Source organism: Nycticebus coucang, chromosome 18, assembly GCF_027406575.1.
Source record: "Nycticebus coucang isolate mNycCou1 chromosome 18, mNycCou1.pri, whole genome shotgun sequence".
Classification (NCBI taxonomy): Eukaryota; Metazoa; Chordata; class Mammalia; order Primates; family Lorisidae; genus Nycticebus; species Nycticebus coucang.
This window is the reverse complement of record NC_069797.1, coordinates 67,703,950-67,723,410: the sequence shown is the minus strand read 5'-3', so window position 1 is coordinate 67,723,410 and position 19,461 is coordinate 67,703,950. Positions and strand designations below refer to the sequence as shown.

At 43.3% G+C, this 19,461-nt stretch overlaps 2 protein-coding genes and 1 pseudogene across 7 annotated transcripts in view; all 3 read right to left on the bottom strand.

Moving 5' to 3' along the window:
- The window catches only part of ARSG (arylsulfatase G), a 126,062-nt gene extending 119,642 nt beyond the window's left edge, over nucleotides 1-6,420 (bottom strand). The window contains exon 1 of one of the 2 annotated variants that reach the window (XM_053568045.1): nucleotides 6,282-6,420. The gene's annotated coding sequence lies outside the window, so the exon portion shown is untranslated. Of the gene's footprint in view, nucleotides 1-6,184 lie in introns of both variants that reach the window. The other variant, XM_053568046.1, reaches the window with a different exon arrangement.
- On the bottom strand, nucleotides 34-788 carry LOC128569697 (dnaJ homolog subfamily A member 1-like; annotated as a pseudogene).
- A 2,076-nt stretch (nucleotides 6,421-8,496) lies between the features above and the next one.
- Nucleotides 8,497-18,134, bottom strand: AMZ2 (archaelysin family metallopeptidase 2). 5 transcript variants are annotated; one of them, XM_053569467.1, is made up of 8 exons: nucleotides 17,828-18,134; nucleotides 16,988-17,085; nucleotides 15,540-15,822; nucleotides 15,049-15,222; nucleotides 14,830-14,958; nucleotides 11,712-11,875; nucleotides 9,798-9,974; nucleotides 8,497-8,835 (listed from the first exon to the last, which is right to left on the bottom strand). In XM_053569467.1, exons 3-8 carry the CDS (start codon nucleotides 15,820-15,822, stop codon nucleotides 8,680-8,682), a joined length of 1,083 nt encoding a protein of 360 aa, XP_053425442.1. In that variant the 5' UTR covers nucleotides 16,988-17,085; nucleotides 17,828-18,134; the 3' UTR covers nucleotides 8,497-8,679. The 5 variants fall into 5 exon arrangements, with proteins under 5 accessions (XP_053425442.1, XP_053425443.1, XP_053425445.1 ...); XM_053569468.1 differs by lacking the exon at nucleotides 17,828-18,134 and adding an exon at nucleotides 17,592-17,632; XM_053569470.1 differs by lacking the exons at nucleotides 9,798-9,974; nucleotides 17,828-18,134 and having other exon boundaries at nucleotides 16,988-17,581.
- Between the last annotated feature and the right edge of the window lie 1,327 nt (nucleotides 18,135-19,461).

Here is a 19,461-nt window from a genome sequence, read left to right as displayed (position 1 = left end):
AGTGAGCATATTATGATTACTGTCCCTCATGGATTCATTATGGCACATGAAACACCAGCACTGTTACTCACTGGCCCACTAAGAGGTTTGACACTGAACACCACCTCTGGGCTGATGTCCACCCTCCTCTCACGCTGCTCCATTGTCACGGCGCCATCTTTCCTGATTTGGATCAAAGTCCACCAGGTCCAGTTGATCCATTCCATCAGTCTCTTCCACTTCCTCTCCAGGAGTTTTTCTAGAAAGGAGAGCTTATCAGGAGACAGAAAGCCATTCTCAGGGAAGTTTACCTTAAATCCGATGATGAGGCAACCCTTTTCACATGGTCTGCGATAAATTGGCACGCCTTCACTTAGCACACACGTGATATCGCCATGCTTCACAGTCGAACCTGGAGGAGAGGTGAGGACTATGGTTCAGTTGTCAAGAGTAGATATTGGCTTTTGGAAGCCACACAATGCTTCAACCAGCTGTATGTCCATCCACGTGCAAAGGTCTTCTCCTCATGGAATAAAAACAGCACGGTCCTTCTGATCTAACACAATGATGACATCTCCTGGCTCCAATCCTGGTTCTTGGTCTCCTTCACCATGGAATGTTATCTTCTGGCCATCTTTCATGCCTTTGATATGAACTTCTAGAATCTTCTCTTGAACTATCTTCCTTTCAATGAAGCTTTTACACCTATTTTTAGGACTGATCCATTCCCCATGGCCCTGGCAGGCCACGCGCACAGACTGAATTTGCTGAACTATTCCAGGTCCTATCTGATGAACTCTTATTTACATTCTAGTACCTCGGGACATACAAATTATTTTAAAGCACCTCACAAAAAGCTAAATAGTTCACAGGAAGTATTAAATAATGGAAAACAGGAGAGGGAAATCAAACTTAGCAGTATAATCAAATGAAGAAGCATATATTTTCAGCTAAGAATTGAAATGAGAATAAAAGCAGGGATTGAAGTTGATTATTTCTTAATGAAAAATATGTGAATGAGATGATTTTCTGGTAGGCAGAGTAAGCCTATCAAAAGTAACAAGGGCAAGTAGTTACAACTACCTATATTCAATTACAGAACAATTCTCTTAACTTCATGTGAGTCAATAGCACAGACTCTCAGACATGCCAAGTGCAAACCTTTTCTGTAAATGTCCAGATAGTAAATCATTATGCCTCTGGGGCCACAAGATCGCTGTCTTTCTCAACTCTGCTACAGCTGGTCAAATGCAGCCATCTACACAATATAAATGAAGACAGGCCCCTGTGGCTCAAACCTGTAATTCTAGCATTTGAGGAGGCTGGCATTTGGGAGGATAATATAAGGCCAGGAGTTGGAGACCAACCTGGACAACACAGCAAGACCTCATCTCTACACAATATTTAAAAAATTAGCCAGACATGGTGGCTCATGCCTGTAATCCTGTGCACTGGTAGGGTGGAGGCCAGTAGGATCAACCGGAGCCCAGGAGTCTAAGGCTGCAGTGAACTATAATTGCACCACTACACTCTAAGCCTGGTTAACAGCAAGATTCTGTCTCTAAAAAAAGATACGAATGAATAAGCATGGCTATATTTCAATGCAATTTTATCTGTGGGATACCGAAGTGTGAATTTCATAAAAATTTCACATAAGAAATGCTTTTATTTTTTTCAATCATACAAAAATGTAAAAGGCACTATTTTTTTGGCCTGTGTTCCACACCTCCATGGCAGTGGAACTGGCCAGTACCACCAGCACAACTCCGAAAACTAACAGTTCTGCCTGCTAGGGAAGGATCATTATCGTCCAAGAAATTCTTAGAGCATGGGTGGCCCAAAATGGAAAAGATCAAACAGCTGATAATACATTCATTAATTACCAGTTTTCGTTTCCTCTGATTAAAGATTCTGATTTAAGCCTGGTGAGTTAATAAGGTTTCAGTATAAATGTAGATCGCTTCCCTCCCAAAAAGAAAACCATTGCAGTTGTAAAAATGAATTAAGATCATGGGCCCTTTTAAAGTAGATGTATTCATAACTGATACAGTGTTTCCAGCCTTTTAACAAAGTTATCAACTTTATACTCCAGTAACATGTAATGTTAACTTTTGCACATTTATCTGCATTGCCCTTAGTTTAATATGTGGTGATAAAATAGAGAAAATGGATTGGAAGTCAGGGTTCCCAGGGCCCAGATTTAAGTCACCTGGAGGTATTTGTTACACTAGGTTTCCATACTCCAATCCAAATATTCCAAACCACCATGATCCTTATTCTTAAAAGTTTCTACATTAAAAAAAAAAAGTTCCTACATATGGCCCTCACTAATAGTGATCTGGGGTTGAGAAGCCATAGCCTTTAAAATTCGAAATGATTATGAAAATTACTTAAACGACCAATTTAAAGACAATCCAGACACGCTATACTCTAAAATCTCACTCCTTTAAGTATACATTGCACTGAGAAAACAGAAACTGCCCTCGCTTTCAGATCTGTCTTTAATATAGTAACAGGTCCTGAGACGGCAACGGTGTCCCAACAGGTTGGCAGCTCCCATTGCATAAGCAGGAAAATAGTGCCCCCTAGTGTTCAGTTTTTATAATGACTCTGAAGGTGCCGAACAAGAAAAGAGGGGATACCATTTGTAACTTGGCTTTTCATGTAAAAACTCTCATACTCAAATCAAAATTACTTCAGTGTGACTATCAGTATCCTGGAGGGTAAGTTAAACAACAAACATGATATCCCAGAACACGTCGCCAAAGGTAATGAAAGAAAATACAAATTGTGATCATGTATATGTACCATTTAGATGCCTTCCCAGCAGTTCAAGAATTCAAGCACGTGAGCAACTTACTACCCCAGAATCCAACCAAAATGAGAGCGGTGGCTCACACCTGTAATCCCAGCTACCTGGAAGGCTGAGGCAGGAGATCTCCTGAGTTCAAGGCTGCAAGGAGCTATGTTTGGCATCACTGCACTCCAGCCTGGGTGACAGAGCAAGACTCTATCTCTAAAAGTATAAAAGGAATTCAACCAAAATTTTAAGTGCCTTCTCGACACAGGCTACTCCCTCTCTTAGTCCCAACTTTTGTCCCTAAGCTCCAGACTCATAAATGCGTGCCTGGCAGCACAGAGCTGTACAACGGACGTCTCCATCTTAAAATGTCCTCGGAAGAACTCTGGATCCTCCTCAAAGCCATTCCTCCATAAATCCAATCAGCTCTACTTTCTAAATATATCCAGAAGCTGACTGCCTTTGCCAACTCCACCAGGACCCTTGATCCAAGCCAATATCATCTCAGCTGGATTACTGCAATAATCTTCTAGCTGGTTTGCCAGCTTCCACCGTGCTCCACACCATCCCCATTTCTATATAGCAGCTATAAGAATCCTTGCAAAGCAAAGTCAGACATGCAGCCTCCGCAGTGGACCCTGTGTGAACTGCCTCCTGGCACTGCTTTCCCCCTTGCTCCTGCCACGCTGGCCTCGTTGGCTTTCTTACTGTTCCTGGAATTGTTCTTACTGATCCAAGTCTCAGGCCTCAGCGTCTGTGGTTCCCTTTGCCTGGTACACCCTTCCCTTGGTTGTGTATAAGATGTGGCCCTTCAATTTGGCCACCTCCAAATGACCCCCTGAGGAGGCATTCCTGATATCTTCTCCAAAACATTTGTTTCTGTCTCTTTTCTCTGGCATGCTGTTACAGAAGCATCTATTTTTTCCCACTAGTGTATTAGGGTAGCAGGTTTTTTGTTCACTGCTGTAACCCCAAGGCTTTGAGTAGGGCCTGGCACCTGGTAGTTGGTACTCCATAAATATTCTTGTACCAAAACATATGTGGGTCATTACAAAAGTTTTGAGATACATAAAAATCAAGAAACGTAAAATCCACGTAGAGGGAAACAAATGGAGCCCTCCCAGCAACAAGGGCAAACTGAGCAAGTTGAAACTTGCACAGGTGAATCAGAAAGGGCGCTGTCAACTGTGTTTCTTGAAAGTGAAATAATGGACCATAACACAGTCTGTCTCAAAACTATCACAGTGACCCCCTTATATGAATGAATGAATGAGTTCTCTGTTTTTCATTAACTTTTCCCCACTTTAATTATGCAGCAGAAAAAAAAATGGTTATCTATTTACAATGACAGTTCAAGAGAGTCTGATGCCCCCTAGGAAGTAGTCGGAGGCCACAGGACACTGACAGCATGTGCTCAAAACCTACTGGCCCAACATCTGAGGATGGGTCTCACAGTGCCCAGCAGTAGTGTCCTACAGGGGTGGGCCAGCTGTCAGAAAAAAAAAAATGACCCAGGAACCAAGATTAAACACAACAGCAGGGAAGGAAAGTAACACTAAGGTAAGTATGCCAACGGAGAGCTTTGAGTTTGAGCATATTGCCAAAGTCAATTTTGTTTGAACTTAACCTATTTTCCAGTAGACCTTTTATTTTTTTCATGATGCTCTTCTTTGTTAATGCCTCACTGGCAGCAAGTGCATTTCTGGTATTGTACCTCTCTGTCTTTGGTGCTAAGGCAGAAAGTACATAAACTGATTTCTCTGACTTTGAGCAACCCCAGATGGCTCCAGCTAAACAGTGAAGAAGTTGAAAGAAAGCTTAATCTTGTAACCCCTTCTATAAACAATGTAAAAAAAAATTTGGTTGGGTTTCTGGCTGGAGGTATTTTCCCCCTATGAGGTCATGTAGCACAGTGAAAACAATACAGAACTCAAAATCAGGAAGACTTGGGATCTGGTCCTGTTTTTGCCTTTGGTTTAAACACACAAGTTTACTCAACCACTGCAGGCTTGTTTCCGCATCCATGAAATGGACTAAACAATCTGCACAGTATTAGCACCTCACAATTCTGCCTTCCAAAAATGAAAATGCATTTATAAGGCAATGCCAGGCCCTTGACAATGAGATAGAAAGATGAAAATCTGCAACAGAGAATAACAGCAAGATCAAAAAGCAACAAATACCACATATTCTTACTCATGTTTGGGAGCTAAAAGGCGGATCTCATCGAGGCAGAGGATGGAATGACAGATACCAAGAGGGCCATGAAGAAAGGAAGGTGAATGGGTACAGACATATGATTAGATAGAAACTATTAAGTTCTGACCTTACACAGCAGGGTAGAGTGAGTATAGTTAATGACAACGTGTGGTATATTTCAAAATCCCTGAAATAGAAGACTTCGGTTGTTCCCAACGGGTACCCCAAATACCCTGACTTGATCATTACACATCCTGTGCTTATTGCAAAAATCACATGTACCCCATAAATATTTGTCAGTAAAAATTAATACATGTATCCCATACATAAGTTATCTATAAAAATTGTTTTAGAGAGAGGGGAAGAAACTGAACACTAAATCCAGAAGCCCTTCTAAGTGTCTGCACTCTTTCAGCTTGAATATCAACCCTCTGTACTGACAGAAGACCTGTTTGGCCTTTCCCTGAAGCCTTCCTCTAGTACCTCAGTTTCCTGGATGCATTTTCTAGGTAGACTAGAGAGCAGCCACAAGCCACACGGGGCTGACAAGTGAAACGTGGCCAGTTGGGATTGAAAGGTACTGTCTGTACAAAAGTCTCATGGGGATTTGAAGATGTAGTATGAGAAAAGAAAATAAAATATTTCAATATTTATATTGATTACATGTTGGAATAATAATGGCTTGGGTGCACTGGATTAAATAAAATAGATGGGCCGGGCACAGTGGCTCATGCCTGTGATCCCAGAACTCTGGGAGGCCAATGTGGGCGGATTCCTGGAGCTCAGGAGTTGGAGACCAGCCTGAGCAAAAGCAAGATGCCCTCTGTAAAAATAAACAGCCAGCGTTGTGCTGGGGCACCTACAGTCCCAGCTACCTGGGAGGCTGAGGCAAGAGGATTGATCACTTGAGCCCAAGAGTTTGAGGTTGCTATGAGCTATTACACCATGGCACTCTACTAAGGGTGACAAAGTGAGACTCTATCTCCTATAAATAAATAAATAAATGATTAAAATTGATTCCACCTGCTTCCTTTTGCATTTGCTAATGTGGCAGCTAGAAAAATTAAAACTTAACATATGCAGCCTGTATTATGTTTCCACTGGACGGTGCTACTCTAGATAGCAGACTCCAGAAGGAGATTGAGACTCAAACTCTACGGTGGAACACTTTCTTCAGCGTTCTCCCAGGGAACGGACTGCACTCACTGCTCTGCTGCCATCGCCGTCCTGATTTCCAAGGCGGGCGCAGAGCGCGGCCCACGTGCTCCACGCCAGTCGGCCTGCGGCGGCGGAGGCCGCTTACCCCGGGTCGCTGACGCAGGCGAGGCCCCGCGCCCACCCCCGCCGCGGAGCCTGCACAGGGAAGTCCCCGGGCGCGGAAGCAGGTGGCGGGCCGGCCGCTCGCAGCTGCTGGGCGCAGCCGGGACAGCGACGCGCTTCCTGCTCGGGAAGGGCCCGGGCAGGGCCAGCCTTAGCGGTCTCGCAGCTGCCTGCTTCGATTTTAGCTCGCCTGCTCTGAAGAGGGTTTGATGTGTAAATTATTCTTAGCCGGAGGATTTACGTTTCAAAAAGCAAGCTGAACAAGAATCGACTTGATCTTTGCCAAATTCTTCTGTTCAACCCTCCCCATTTAAAGCCTGTAGATGCTCAGGGGCTCACTTTGGGAGGCGGTAGGCAAGACCCCCAGGAGTGCAAAACCAGCCTGGGCAACAGAGCCAGAGAGACACACACACGCCCAACCGCCCACAGTCCCTCAAAATATATTATGTATATATTTTTAAGTCTGTGAACTGAAATGTCAACATTTATTCCTTCCCTAGCTGGAGAAAGATACTAATTCTGTCAGCACCGAGGTACAGGATCTGAGACATAAACAGCATTTCAAATTCACTTATTTCTAAGATAGTAGACAGTAGAAAATTATTCTCTTTACTTGTTCAATATCTTATTCATTTAACACACAGTGCAAAATCTGCTTGGATTTGTCAAGTAGTGAAAATCATTTTTTTTAAACTACAAAGATTTAACCATAATACATAAAAATTGGCTTCAGTAGATAAATTCCATTTTTAAATTTAACCCTAAGGAATTGGCCAAAAGTATATATAACACAGAATTAGCTGTCCACAGCACTTAAGTGATGATTACTGAATGCCAGTTATGCAAAATGTTATGTTTGATTCAATAACAAGAATGATTTGTTATTTTTCCTCCCTGAGAGTAGGCCTCAGTGGATTTTTCATCTTGTCCAAATAACTATAATTCCCAATTTTTGCATTTAGGCTAATCTGAGTTCAAAAGGGCGTGTGACTAATTCTGACCTTCGGGACTAAAACAGTGCTTACCTTGTAGAAAAATTAAAGAAAATATAATAGAATGGGTAATAATTTAAAGTACGTTAGAGGAGGAAATAAAACCCATCACAGAACCCATAAAATTCTGTGCTGTCAAGTTCTCTTTTCAGTGTTGGAATAGCCAAATATTCTCTCTTCAATGAAGTTTAACAGCAAACCAGGCTTTTCCAAAATTATTTAAGCAAGTTTAATCAAGGAAGAGAGTGAATCCACAGGAAACCAGATTCATTTATAAAATGTGCCTTAAATCACACTGTATAAGTCAACACAATGAAAGAATCTTAAGTTTCAAAAAAAAAAAATGACCCTTAAGGTTAGATGGAAAGAGGGAAATGCTGTCTGCTCACTAGCATTTAATAAGATGAGACACTAGGATTTCTAGATTTCTGAGATACATTGATCTAGCAGAGGCGGCTTGTCAATTTTGAGGTTTTCAGCCTGCTTGCTACCAGAGCAATGGGGCTGATGCCCACAGCCTACAGGCTACCGTGGGCCTTCCTGGCACCCTGCAGACAACCCCATCACACTCTCTCCCAAAGCAAGTAAACACTTCACAATGCAAAAAAGTGACAAAGGCATTGTTACAGGAATACACCTGAAATGGGCTCTAAAACTAAAGTACACTCACAGACTACAAGTACTTTACTATTTTTAAGACCCCTCACAAATGCCTAAATGCTATGAGAATTTCAACGGAACTCCCACCACCAAAGGTTGCTGTAGTGTAAGTACCACTGATGTTTTCGCTTGTAAATATTCCCGAGAGGTCACATCTTAAGCTGTTAAAAGCTTATATAAACTGTCGCTTCTTTCAGGATTAAGCCAATAACCAGCGAGGGAACAAAAAAGAGGTTAAGCCACCTCCCCCAGAGAGTAGGGCAAGGTCACAGAAGAAGAGGAGGGATGAGATGGACAGCAGAGGACAGGAAAGCTGACCAACCAACGTGCCACGGTGGGCCTAACAGATGGGAGCAGCTTCTAAAAAAAAAAACAAAACTCACCCCCTTGAAATTATGTTGATTTGTGCCTTAGGACATATATGGTCACATTTAAAATATTTACTTACTAATTACTACTATCCTAGCTTTCTGGTGAGACATAAACATAATGGAAGAACAGACATAATGTGCTCACTGCCACAGACCAAGCTAGGAAGATAAAGACAGTTTACACAATTTTTATTATTCAAAATGAGTCTCATTTCAATTCAGGTGCTTTAAAGAAAGTTCTGTCCTGTTACTTGAACACCGCACAGAATCAGTAAATAGTTTATTCCAATGAAGTACTCCACCCAAATGAAAGCAGAATGTGCAAGTATTTATTTTAATTACTCCTGGTTGAAGGTCCTTATTTTTGGAGAACAGCAAGGCATTTCATTATCCACTCTTTCCATTCCTTAAAGGCTTCAACGGGTTTTGGTAAATTCCCACTATCCTCCCGACTGTGTTTCGGAGTTACTCCAGGTTTGTCAGCAGATTCATCATTGATCCATCTCGCCAGCGCCTTGAAAAACAGAAAACATTCATATTTTAACAAACGACAGCAGAATGATTTTTGCAAGGGAAAAACACTGGCTTCTAGATCAGGCGATCTCAGCCTGTGATTTATATTACCCCAGGCAGATGCTGCATTTGATAAAGAGATGGTTATGGATATGAAACGGCACGTGAAGTACTGAGGGAAATAGCTAGTACCAATATACACAAACTTTAATTATACGTCGTGGTCAGAAGTATGCACAGGAAAAAAGACAATTTAAGAAGCACACTCATTCTTCCACTGACTTTTTTAGGGTGGTAAGATAATTATTTTCTTTCCTCAACTTGCTAAATATCCCACAAGGCCTTATACAGTATTTTCAATTTGATGTGTAGGTATATACATATGTAAGTGTACACACAGCCACAGGTTAGACATATATGCAGATATACGCACAGAATTTATGTGCAGTCACTTGAATAACAGTCATACCCACGAGCAGCCACGTGCATGTATACTGATGTGCTTGTGGGCACGCACACACACATACTGAGATTAGGTACTTTCCTTATTACTTCTTAAAGATCATCCTTTCCTCCTAAGGAACATCGTACTTCTATCCCATATTTGGAAAGAAAATCACGCCCACATATTTATAGGATTTTACAAAATAAACTCTACCACATATATCCGTATTTATTCTGTTCTGCAAGGTCAGGCTCTCTTACCCTAAATGGATAAAAGCCAGAGAAACCTCTTCCACTGTTTCTCAGTATATGTACTGTACGTAGAAATCACTCAAGGCAAGTTGAAGTTTTTAAGAAGGGTATTTTTTTGCAAGCTCTTTCAAAAAAAACCACAGCTTCCTGCTAATCTTTACACTAATTTCCTTTGATAAATTATAGCTCTAGAAAAGGACCTAATAGAAAATGTCAGTTTGCTACTTAGATAACCACTGCCCTCCCTGTTGGTCCCCTCCCATTTACTTTGTATCTTTCCTTAATGCTGAAGCCCACAGCACTCTGCAACTTGCGTAAGCAGATAGGGCAAAGGGTTAGAGGGCGCCGGTCAGCTTCTTCCAAGTGGTTGGAACCTTGCATTAGGCACGTGAGCCACTGGCAGTGCCGCAGTCCAAATATGTGTCCAATCTCGTGGGTTAAAGTCTGCAAGACAGTCACATTGGAGCCTTAGAGCACCACCATCGTCGTCAGCAAGTTACATGTCTTCTTTTTCTTACTTTTCCAAGAAACAGATTGATAGAAATCAACTCCCTTACCATTACCACCAAAACTTCACTCTACCCACACCTTGAAAGACTGAATAATCCTTCATTTTCCCAACTGTCTTACAGACTTCCTTACTATACTTAATTATTCCCCCTTGGGCCAGGGTTTCTCAACCTCAACACCAATGGCAGGCTGGACAGATAATTCCATGTTGTTGGGAGATAGTTATACATTGTAGTCCCGTCCACTAGATGTTGTATCTCCAAACACTGCCAAATGTCCCTTGAATGGCAAAATCATCCCTGGCTGAGAATTCTTGCTGTGGATTACAGTACTTGTTACAATTTACGTACAGGAAGCTTCTTCCTCTAGAGATGCTGACATAATAGGACTGGGAGGAGGGGGGCTTAGTCTGCACGTTAATGAGCATATCAGGTTAACACTGATGCAGGGGGCCCATGGAATACGTTGAAATCATAGTTCAAAGAGGTATAGTTCTCAAACCCCAACAAACAGTACCGGCAAGAGCAGAACGACTCCAGCCAAAGGAAAAGCCTGTGTCTCTGGCTACAGAGAAGGGGGGAAGGCAGGATGTGCTTTCTAAAGGGCAGGGGAGTAAGAGATGTCAGGAGCCATCAGTAGAACTACAGTCAAGTGTAGCCTGGTGCCCATCATCTTTCAGAGGCCAGAGAACAGACATCCTCTAAAAGCCTCAGGAAGGCAGCTTTACTAGATGACCATAGCAGTGTGAAAGAGGTCACTTTCACACCAGGAGTCAGAAATCCAACTAATACTGAAGACATGCACACAGCCAAGGCTGTGTGTAACTAGCAGGCCAAAAAAAACTGCCACCATTATTGTAAATTGCAACAGGAAGGAATCCATGTAAATTTTGTTTTTAGGCCAGGTGTAGTGGCTTATACCTGAAATCCTAGCACTCTGGGAGGCTGAGCGGGTGGATTGCTTGAGCTCAGGATCTCAAGACCAGAGTGAGCAAGAAGGAGACCCTGCCTCTATTAAAAAAAAAAAAAAAAAGCCAGGCATTGTAGTGGGTGCCTGAAGTCCCAGCTACTCTGAAGGCTGAGACAAGAGGATAGCTTGAGGCCAAGAGTTTAAGGTTGCCGTAAGCTGTAACACCACACACTCTACCCAGGGTGACAGAGTGAGACTGTCTCAAAAAATAAATAAATACTGCTTTGTTTGGTTTTTTGTTTGTTTGGGGGTTTTTGTTTTGTTTTCTTTTGTTTGGAGATAGAGTCTCACTTTGTTGCCCTCAGTAGAATGCCATAGCATAGTGTCACAGCTCACAGCAACCTCAAACTCTTGGGCTTAAGTGATTCTCCTGCCTCAGCCCCCCAAGTAACTGGGTCTACATGTGCCTGCCACATGCTCAGCTATTTTTAGAGATGGGGGTCTCGCTCTGGCTCAGGCTGGTCTCCAACTTGTAAGCTCAGGCAATCACCCGACTCGGCCTCCCAGACTGCTAGGATTACAGGCGTGAACCACCCCACCTTGCCCTAAAAATTTTTATTATTTCAGTCATGCACTAGCCACCACCAAAATTATACAAATGCTACAAACTCATATATTACCTTAATCACTGATAATACACAATTTAGGCAATTAAGACCTCTTTGTAAAAAATGATCCTATAGGATTTTTTAAACAACTCACCTTACAAGATCGAAGCAGCAAAACACTAGTTATTTCAGGAATATAACAGTTATCAAAAACGGAATAGTCTCTTGAAGATGTTTTCTGGAGGGTCTTCACTTTGCCTTCATGGCGAAAACTGTAAAAATCACTGCCATACCTGGCAAAGCTGAATATCCCCACACCTATAAAAAGAGGACCAGCAACAACAGGAAGAGAGTAAGATTTGCTAAGGAAAGGCTTCTGGAACATCTGGACAGTAAGTGCACACCTGCATGACTGTGTTCACGCCATCTCATACACTTAAGGTTCACAGCACAAGGGGCTGTGGCCCCAGATCCCACTATCAAAATCATCTACTGCTTCAGCCCGGCGCCTGTAGCTCAGCGGCTAGGGCATCAGCCACATACACCAGTGCTGGTGGGTTCAAATCCAGCCCAGCGCTGCCAAACAGCAACGACAATCACGACAACAAAATAGCCGGGCATTGTGGCAGGTGCCTGTAGTCCCAGCTACTTGGGAGGCTGAGGCAAGAGAATCGCTTAAGCCCAAAGAGTTTGAGGTTGCTGTGAGCTGTGACGCCACGGCACTCTACCCAGGGTAACCGCTTGACACTCTGTCTCAAAAAAAAAAAAAAAAAAAAATCATCTGCTGCTTCTACCCAATTTGCCCTGCCCTGTAAAACTCAATGAACTTGAGGTCAAATTCTTGAGAAACTGGAAGTTTCAAACAGTTCTTCCCCACAAAAGAGCTTCTTTTCAATGAATCAAGTACTCAATCAAGAACCCCAAAAGGAGCCACGAGAAATCATCATGGGAATGACAGGCGGCAGGAGCTCACTCTTTAAAAACATAATAAACAGCTCTCTGCTGTACCTGCTGGCCTTTCCTTGTGCCTGCCATGCTGACATCCTGGAGTCCATGTTTTGGACCATGCCTTTAGAATAACCTCCTCCCTTCCCCCCACCCCCTTTTTTAAGAACAGTATAGTTCTATTATGTGGCTAGTGCCATGTGACCAGAATAAACACCCTTGAAAACCGACTTCCTGTGTTACATTTAGAGTTACATCAACCATTTCTACATGTGTGGAGAACACAGTTTAATGTGTAAGTCACTCTATGAGGGATTGCTTTATAACTCAATATGTTGAGATGATCACTTTTATTTGCATCTCTCTTTCAGTTGTTAAAGTAATAATGAATTTTTTGGTAAGGAAATAAACTCATAGAAGATTTGCCCAATGTGACGTGATTTATAAAGAATGTTCCTCACCCTACACACACAAAGTGTAGATGGGTATTTAAATTTTAGGGAAAGACAGTATTCTGTAAGTTAAAAAAAACTAAATCTATTCAGGTATCACAAGTCATCCCTCTCTGGCCCATCAAGTGTGGGCATATTTCACTATAATAATACCTTTGGCAATAATACTTCTTTCTTCCAATAATCCTATAAATAGAAGATTTTTTCCTGTAGTAATAAACGTTGCTCAATTTAAAAATGCCAATCTTTGTAAACTTGGAGAAAAGAAGATCAACATAGGATATTTTCTTTTTTTATTTCTTTTTATTTTTTTGTACAGACAGAGTCTCACTTTATGGCCCTCGGTAGAGTGCCATGGCATCACACAGCTCACAGCAACCTCCAACTCCTGGGCTTAAGCGATTCTCTTGCCTCAGCCTCCCCAGTAGCTGGGACTACAGGTGCCCGCCACAACGCCCGGCTATTTTTTGGTTGCAGTTCAGCCGGGGCCGGGTTCAACCCGCCACCCTCGGTATATGGGGCCGGCGCCTTACTGACTGAGCCACAGGTGCCACCCAACATAGGATATTTTCTTATTGCATGGCAGATCAACCCTGCTTCCTTACAATGTACATCTTTTCTTATATCATGCATTATTTCTTACCAAAAAAAGGAGTGAACAGTATGGGAAAATGTTTCCTGATCTCCTTAAATACATAAGATAAGTTAGAAATATCTAAACAAATGAACAAATTGTTTTTAAATTATTTTTAATGTTTCCTATCAGGTTAATTAATAAAAAGGAGAACATTTGATAAAAAGCTAGCAGTGACCCAAGTCTCTAAGAAAGCACAGTGGTAGGGTCACGGGGGCAGGAGTATGGGGAACCTCATGTAAAAAACCTATGTAACCTTAAGTAAACCTTATGTAAATGGTACACTGAGGATGAAGGAGACTCTATAACCCCATAGCCCTCCCGTTCAGTAGGAAGAAACATTTTCCAGAAAAATTACCCCTACTCCCACACAAATCCTGAAGCTAATGTAACATCCAGGCAGACCATGAACTCTGAGTACAGTCCCTGGCACTTACTTCCCACCCCCCAGAACATGAATGAGCGACTCCCCTTAGTTCCCTGGCCTACTCCCTTTCAAGCCTGTCCTAGATCCTGAGGGATAAAGGTAGAGAAATAAGAGCAAAAATGGAAGAACAGGGAGAAGTAGAAAGATGGAAACAAGAAGAAAAAAAAAAAAAAAAAAACAGGTAAAAATATGACCTATTTCCATATCCGATCCCAATAATACCATGTAGAGTTCTAAATGAGTCAAAGTTTATCACATCTCAAATCTAAGACTGAAGCTGACTTCTTAAAAACAAAAACAAAAGACAAGTGTCATGAGACGGGATAAGAAAGGAGCATACACTTTTAAATGAGTCCATAGTTATTTCATCTATACAAGATTGCTATGAAAAGCCAAGAGCTAAAAAAAAAACACATGTTAATGCTAGTTCAGACTGTATCTTTAACTTGTTTAATTCACAATGCTACTGTATGATGGACATTTCCCACCTGTGGTGCTAAATGCCCATATATGTGCCAGGCAGGTACATATACTTTTAATGTATGTGCACTTTTATGTAAATTTTCTCAAGGTGATTTTGTGAAATAGGCATTATTACCTTCAAGGTCAAGTAGATAGTGAATGGCCAGCTGGGGAGTAAGCGAGATCATCAGAGTAACCATTAGCTTACTTCCCACTATCACATGACACCTCACTGAAAATACTAGACAGTTTTACATATCAAAGTCATTACTGGTTGGAATATTTTCCTTTTAACATCTTCAAATATCCTCAAACTGAGGAAGTTTCTAACAATAATGTCAAAAAGGAATACCATCTGTCAAAGAGGCCTGTCCAAAGACAAAATTCCAGGAGTCTCTTGGGTAAAGATCAATCATTGTTATCCCCACAACACAGAAGGCGTCTTCAGGTTTCTTCTTCTTTAAGAACTTCAGAATATGCCCTATTTTAAAAAAAAAAATACGTATGTAGGTATGTGTGTATTTTATAAACTACTTTTACTCAATGCAAATTGTAAAGCTAATTAATTCACCTGCATGAATCTGTAGGTTGTGTGTGTTATCATTGACTCTAAAGGAACACCTTGTTGCAGAAACAGGAACTGGTTCTAGGAGTTTTACTGTCAAGCCATAAAAAAAAGCTTCACAATAGCCCTTGAGCCATTTAATATATTCTTCACTGATAATTCTGGTGTTGCCTAAAGATCCTATAATATGGAAGCAAATTTAAAGACAGGGTTTAAGGTGATTAATATATTCAGTCTTTTACCTCATTCTAGAAATTAAAAATGAGGAACAAAGCCAACTCTAAATTTTCAATATACTTTTCATTCATTGATGTCAATATGAAAAGGAAACAAAATGTTCCCTTTTAAGTCAGTTTGGCCACAAAACTTCTGCCACTGCAATGAGTATCAAAAATTATCATAAAAAACAAAAATGATCAGATCAACAGCCCAAACAATCCCTGACAACAGTACCATTGCAAAAATCAAACCCAAACCAGCATATCGGCAATACCTACCAATGGACTGTATATAAATGCTGTGCTTCTCTGGAGAAGGAGTCTTTCTGCAAGGATCACTGAAAAATTGTTCAAAGTCTTGGGGATCCTCAGGATGAGAAGTGATCCAATCTGATCTGGAATGCAAGGTAATGGGTCCAAAGAGATCACTGGTTGGCCGGAAGGCTTCATTCATTAAACGCTGTTCCCCAGCATCTAATTTTTCATACTGTGACACAAGCACTGGGTTCCTTGAGATGAGAGCTGTTTTTAGTGTCTGTTCAGAATGTCGTATTATTTGCATCTACCAAAAAAACATAAGTAGTCAAGTATAAAATACATATCCATATTGGGGACTTCACCGGTTCTCCATACACATCTCTGATTTCTCCACAGAATGGAATAAATGAATGTGAGTATCTTAGAGTGGTCACCCTTAGAGTGGGTTCCCTACCTCCAAATATCCTCAATTTCTAGGGGAGGGTATTGAAGAAATTGAAAATAAAATCATGAAATCCATTCCTCCTTTTCATATGGAACATACCCCTATTATAAAAACTAGTGGTGACCATAATATGACCCAATACCCTTCTGTCATTGGGTAATAATAACAATAGTATTAATTAATTCATTAGAGCCACATGAAAAATTTTCATTCTTTCCAGTGTGACTCAAAAATATTCAGTATTGGCTGGGCTCGGTGGCTTATGCCTATAGTCTTAACACTCTGGGAGGCCAAGGCAGGAGGATAACTTGAGCTCAGAAGTTTGGGACCAGCCTGAAGAAAAATGATTTGGACACTGTGACAGGTGTTGTTAGTCCCAGCTACTCAGGAAGCTGAGGCAGGAAGATGGCTTGAGGTTGCTGTGAGCTAGGGTGAGGCCACAGCACTCTAGCCTGGGCAACTGAGTGAAACTCTGTCTCAAGAAAAACAAAACAAAGGAAAACTCCAATATCAAACAAAACCAGAACAAACCTAAGTCCTGACACTTCTGTAATTTAACTGCAGGCTGTGAAGATATATCTCAGCCACTGAAGTTTATCACCTCAAAGTCATGTCACACTAGGGAAGATACCAGATGACTAATCAAAAGCCAGATTCACAATGAGGTATCTCTTCCACTCACATTGGATTCCTATGTAGAGCTTTCATCCTTCCATTCAAATGAGATGTCCCACCACGAGGCTTTTTTAATTAGAAAGGGAAAAAACTGAACATCTCTGGACTGTCATATTATCTAGATTTTTCCAGTTTAATGATAGACATCTGATGGAAAAACTTAAGCTAATGACCTTTCTGATTGGACCTCTGAATTCTGGGGGGTTAAGAGGATGGCAGAAATTCCCTATCAAAGGCTTCTATAGTCAATGATATGAGCATAGGATCCTCCTCACTACTACAGAACTGAGCTCAAATCTGACTTCTCCAGGACAAAATATAAAGATATACCCTCCTGAGTTCCACCTACCTTTATGAAGAAAGGAAGGCTCCCATTGAAGTTTTTACCTCACAAGGTCAGGCATGTCCAGACCTGGCTGGAAAGGTGTTGTGGAGGGTGCCTTCGCCCTAACATAAAAAAGGCAGTGTGAACCAAGTCTGTGGTCCTCCTCCAGCCTCACAGGTCTATGCTGGGTTCAGGCCCGGGAAAGAGCAGGTACGGGAGGCAGGAAAAGGTCACTGCAATGGACTGGGGAGACGTGGATGCTTGGCTCCTAAAACCAGACCATCTCAAGCAAACCGGGACGACCCGGTCACTCTAGCTGGTTGCCTGTGGCAACTCGTATTTGAGGCTCTGCCCAGTGCAGGCGCGAACCAGTCCCCGGGTTGGAGGTGGAGTGGGGGCTCCCTATTCCCTGCCCCCTCCCCGCCTTTTCTCCCTAGGGAGCCCCCCAAAGAGCCACGCCTTGCTCCCGGAGACCGCGTGCCCGCAGTCCTCCCTGCTTCCGCTGCGGCAGTCCCTCCCACATCCTCATCTCTCCCGGTCGACCGCGACTGTCCCCGCCTCTACACTCCGGACGCCCTCCCCAGGCGGCCCTAACCCGGCCTTGACAGTCCCACTGCACCACCCTCACCCCTGCAGGCCTCCACACCACCCGCCGGCGCCGGAACCCCCGCCCCCGCCCCTACGCGCGTGCGCCCCGCGCCGTGCCGCGCTGCTCTGCTCCGACGCGCATGCCGCGTGCGCCCCGCTCCGCCCACAACACGCACGCGCCGCGCGCCGCGCACCGCGCGCCGCAGGCCCCGAGCCTGGGGCGGCCGCATAGCTCCGTGTTAACAAGTGCCGGGCGATGGCCTTGGTCTTCTTTACCAGCGGTTGGAGAGGGGGCGACCAGGCGCCGAAATCAGCCCCCGCCGTCGCCTGCCTCCCGCTTGTCCTCGCTCAGGGGCCCCAGGCGCGCCCGCGTCGCCGGATTTCGCCCGTTTCGGAAGGGTGCTCGGCGGGCCGTGGGTTTTGCAGGCGCGCCCTCAGCGTGACTAATTTAACCAGCGTGGTCCAAAATAAGTCCGCTTTCGCCGCGGGGTGACGCGGAGCTGGGGGCGTGCTGCCGGTGCTGTCACCAGCGGTACTTTCCCCTCTTCGTGTGGTTAGGGCGGGCAGGAGAACTGAACTGGCTCTGTGGCCTAGGGCAGGCCCGCCACCCTCTCTGGGCCTCGGGTTCTCTCACATCTGCAAGATGAGAGGATGGAGCTCTGATCCCCGAGGTCCCTTGTGTATGTGTGTATCCCAGCGTCTGTCAAACGTGGGTGCACAAAGAGTGGCCAGTGCACTGTGTACAAGTCGCCACCCAGACAGCATTCCCTTCCCCCTTCTAAGTTATGGGCCTTTAGGAGACCTCCAAACAAGCCTATTCCCCACCATGCCCACCTCCCTATCCAGTTGAGGTCATTTTTCCTCAGGTTCGTCCCAGATTCCATCCTGTTTGTCCTAGCAGCTTCCTACAAAGGAACCCTGGGGAGTATTTTGCGTTATCTTTAATATTCAGGATGGATCCTCTAATTTTGAGGTCTTTCACATTTTTCCATCTATTTTTATACTATTTTCTGAAGTTTGTATGAATTGCTTTCTATTCTTTTATTTTCAAATATTCTGTTTTTTAATAGCCAAAAGGCCTTTCTTGTTAATATTGTATATTTTATTTTGCAACCTGCTATGGTATCTGCCCTCCCCCCGCACCCCCCGCATTCATAGGTTGACACCTGCCCCCAGTGTGATTGTCTTAATGGGGTCCTTTGGGTGGTGATTAGGTCAGGCAGATGGAGCCCTCATGAATTAGGTATTAGGGCCTTTGTAAAAAAGACCCTAAGAAGCTAGCTGACTCCTTACCAAGAAAGTGCCATCTCTGAATCAGAAAGTGAGTTCTTGGCCATGCACTGTGACTCACATCTGTAATCCTAACACTCTGGGAGGCCAAGGCAGGTGGATTGCTTGAACTCAGGAGTTTGAGACCAGCAAAACCAAGTTTGAATAAGACCAAGATCCCCATCCCTACTAAATAGAAAAAATTAGCCAGGTGTGGTGGTGAGAGAGGATACCTGAGAAGGTGAGGTCTAGAAGAACAGGTCTTCTCAAGGAGACCACAAGGATACACATGCAGGGTCCTCTCCACGGTGACTCAGCTCTTGGAAATTTGTAAACTTAACTTCCTGAAACTTGGAAATTTCCAAGTTCTGTGAAATCCTGTAGTTCTGTAGGGGTGGGAATAGCAGCTCCCTCTTGATTCAAACTGGCCAATGAGAAGGGTATCTGTGGGGTGGAACTTTTTGACTGTCAATAAAAAGGGAAAGACCAAGGCAATAGGGGAGCGCAGCCATTTGGAATTCTTCTACGCTGTTGGCTCCCAGCTAGTGAATAAAGCCCTTCCTCTTATTAACGTGGTGTTTGGGTGCTCTTTCTCTCCGTTGGGCCTTGTCTTCCTGCAACAGTGGCACGTGCCTGTAGTC

Bases quoted from the DNA above. Each gene is read 5' to 3' on its own strand.
- AMZ2 (XM_053569467.1), bottom strand. From the start codon at position 15,822: ATGCAAATAATACGACATTCTGAACAGACACTAAAAACAGCTCTCATC. The intron at 11,876-14,829 runs GTATTCCTTTTT...CTCTTTTTATAG, and splicing joins ACAGGCCTCTTTGACAGATG to GTGTGGGGATATTCAGCTTT. The intron at 9,975-11,711 runs GTGAGTTGTTTA...ACTGTCTTGCAG, and splicing joins TGCTGCTTCGATCTTGTAAG to ACTTTAACCCACGAGATTGG.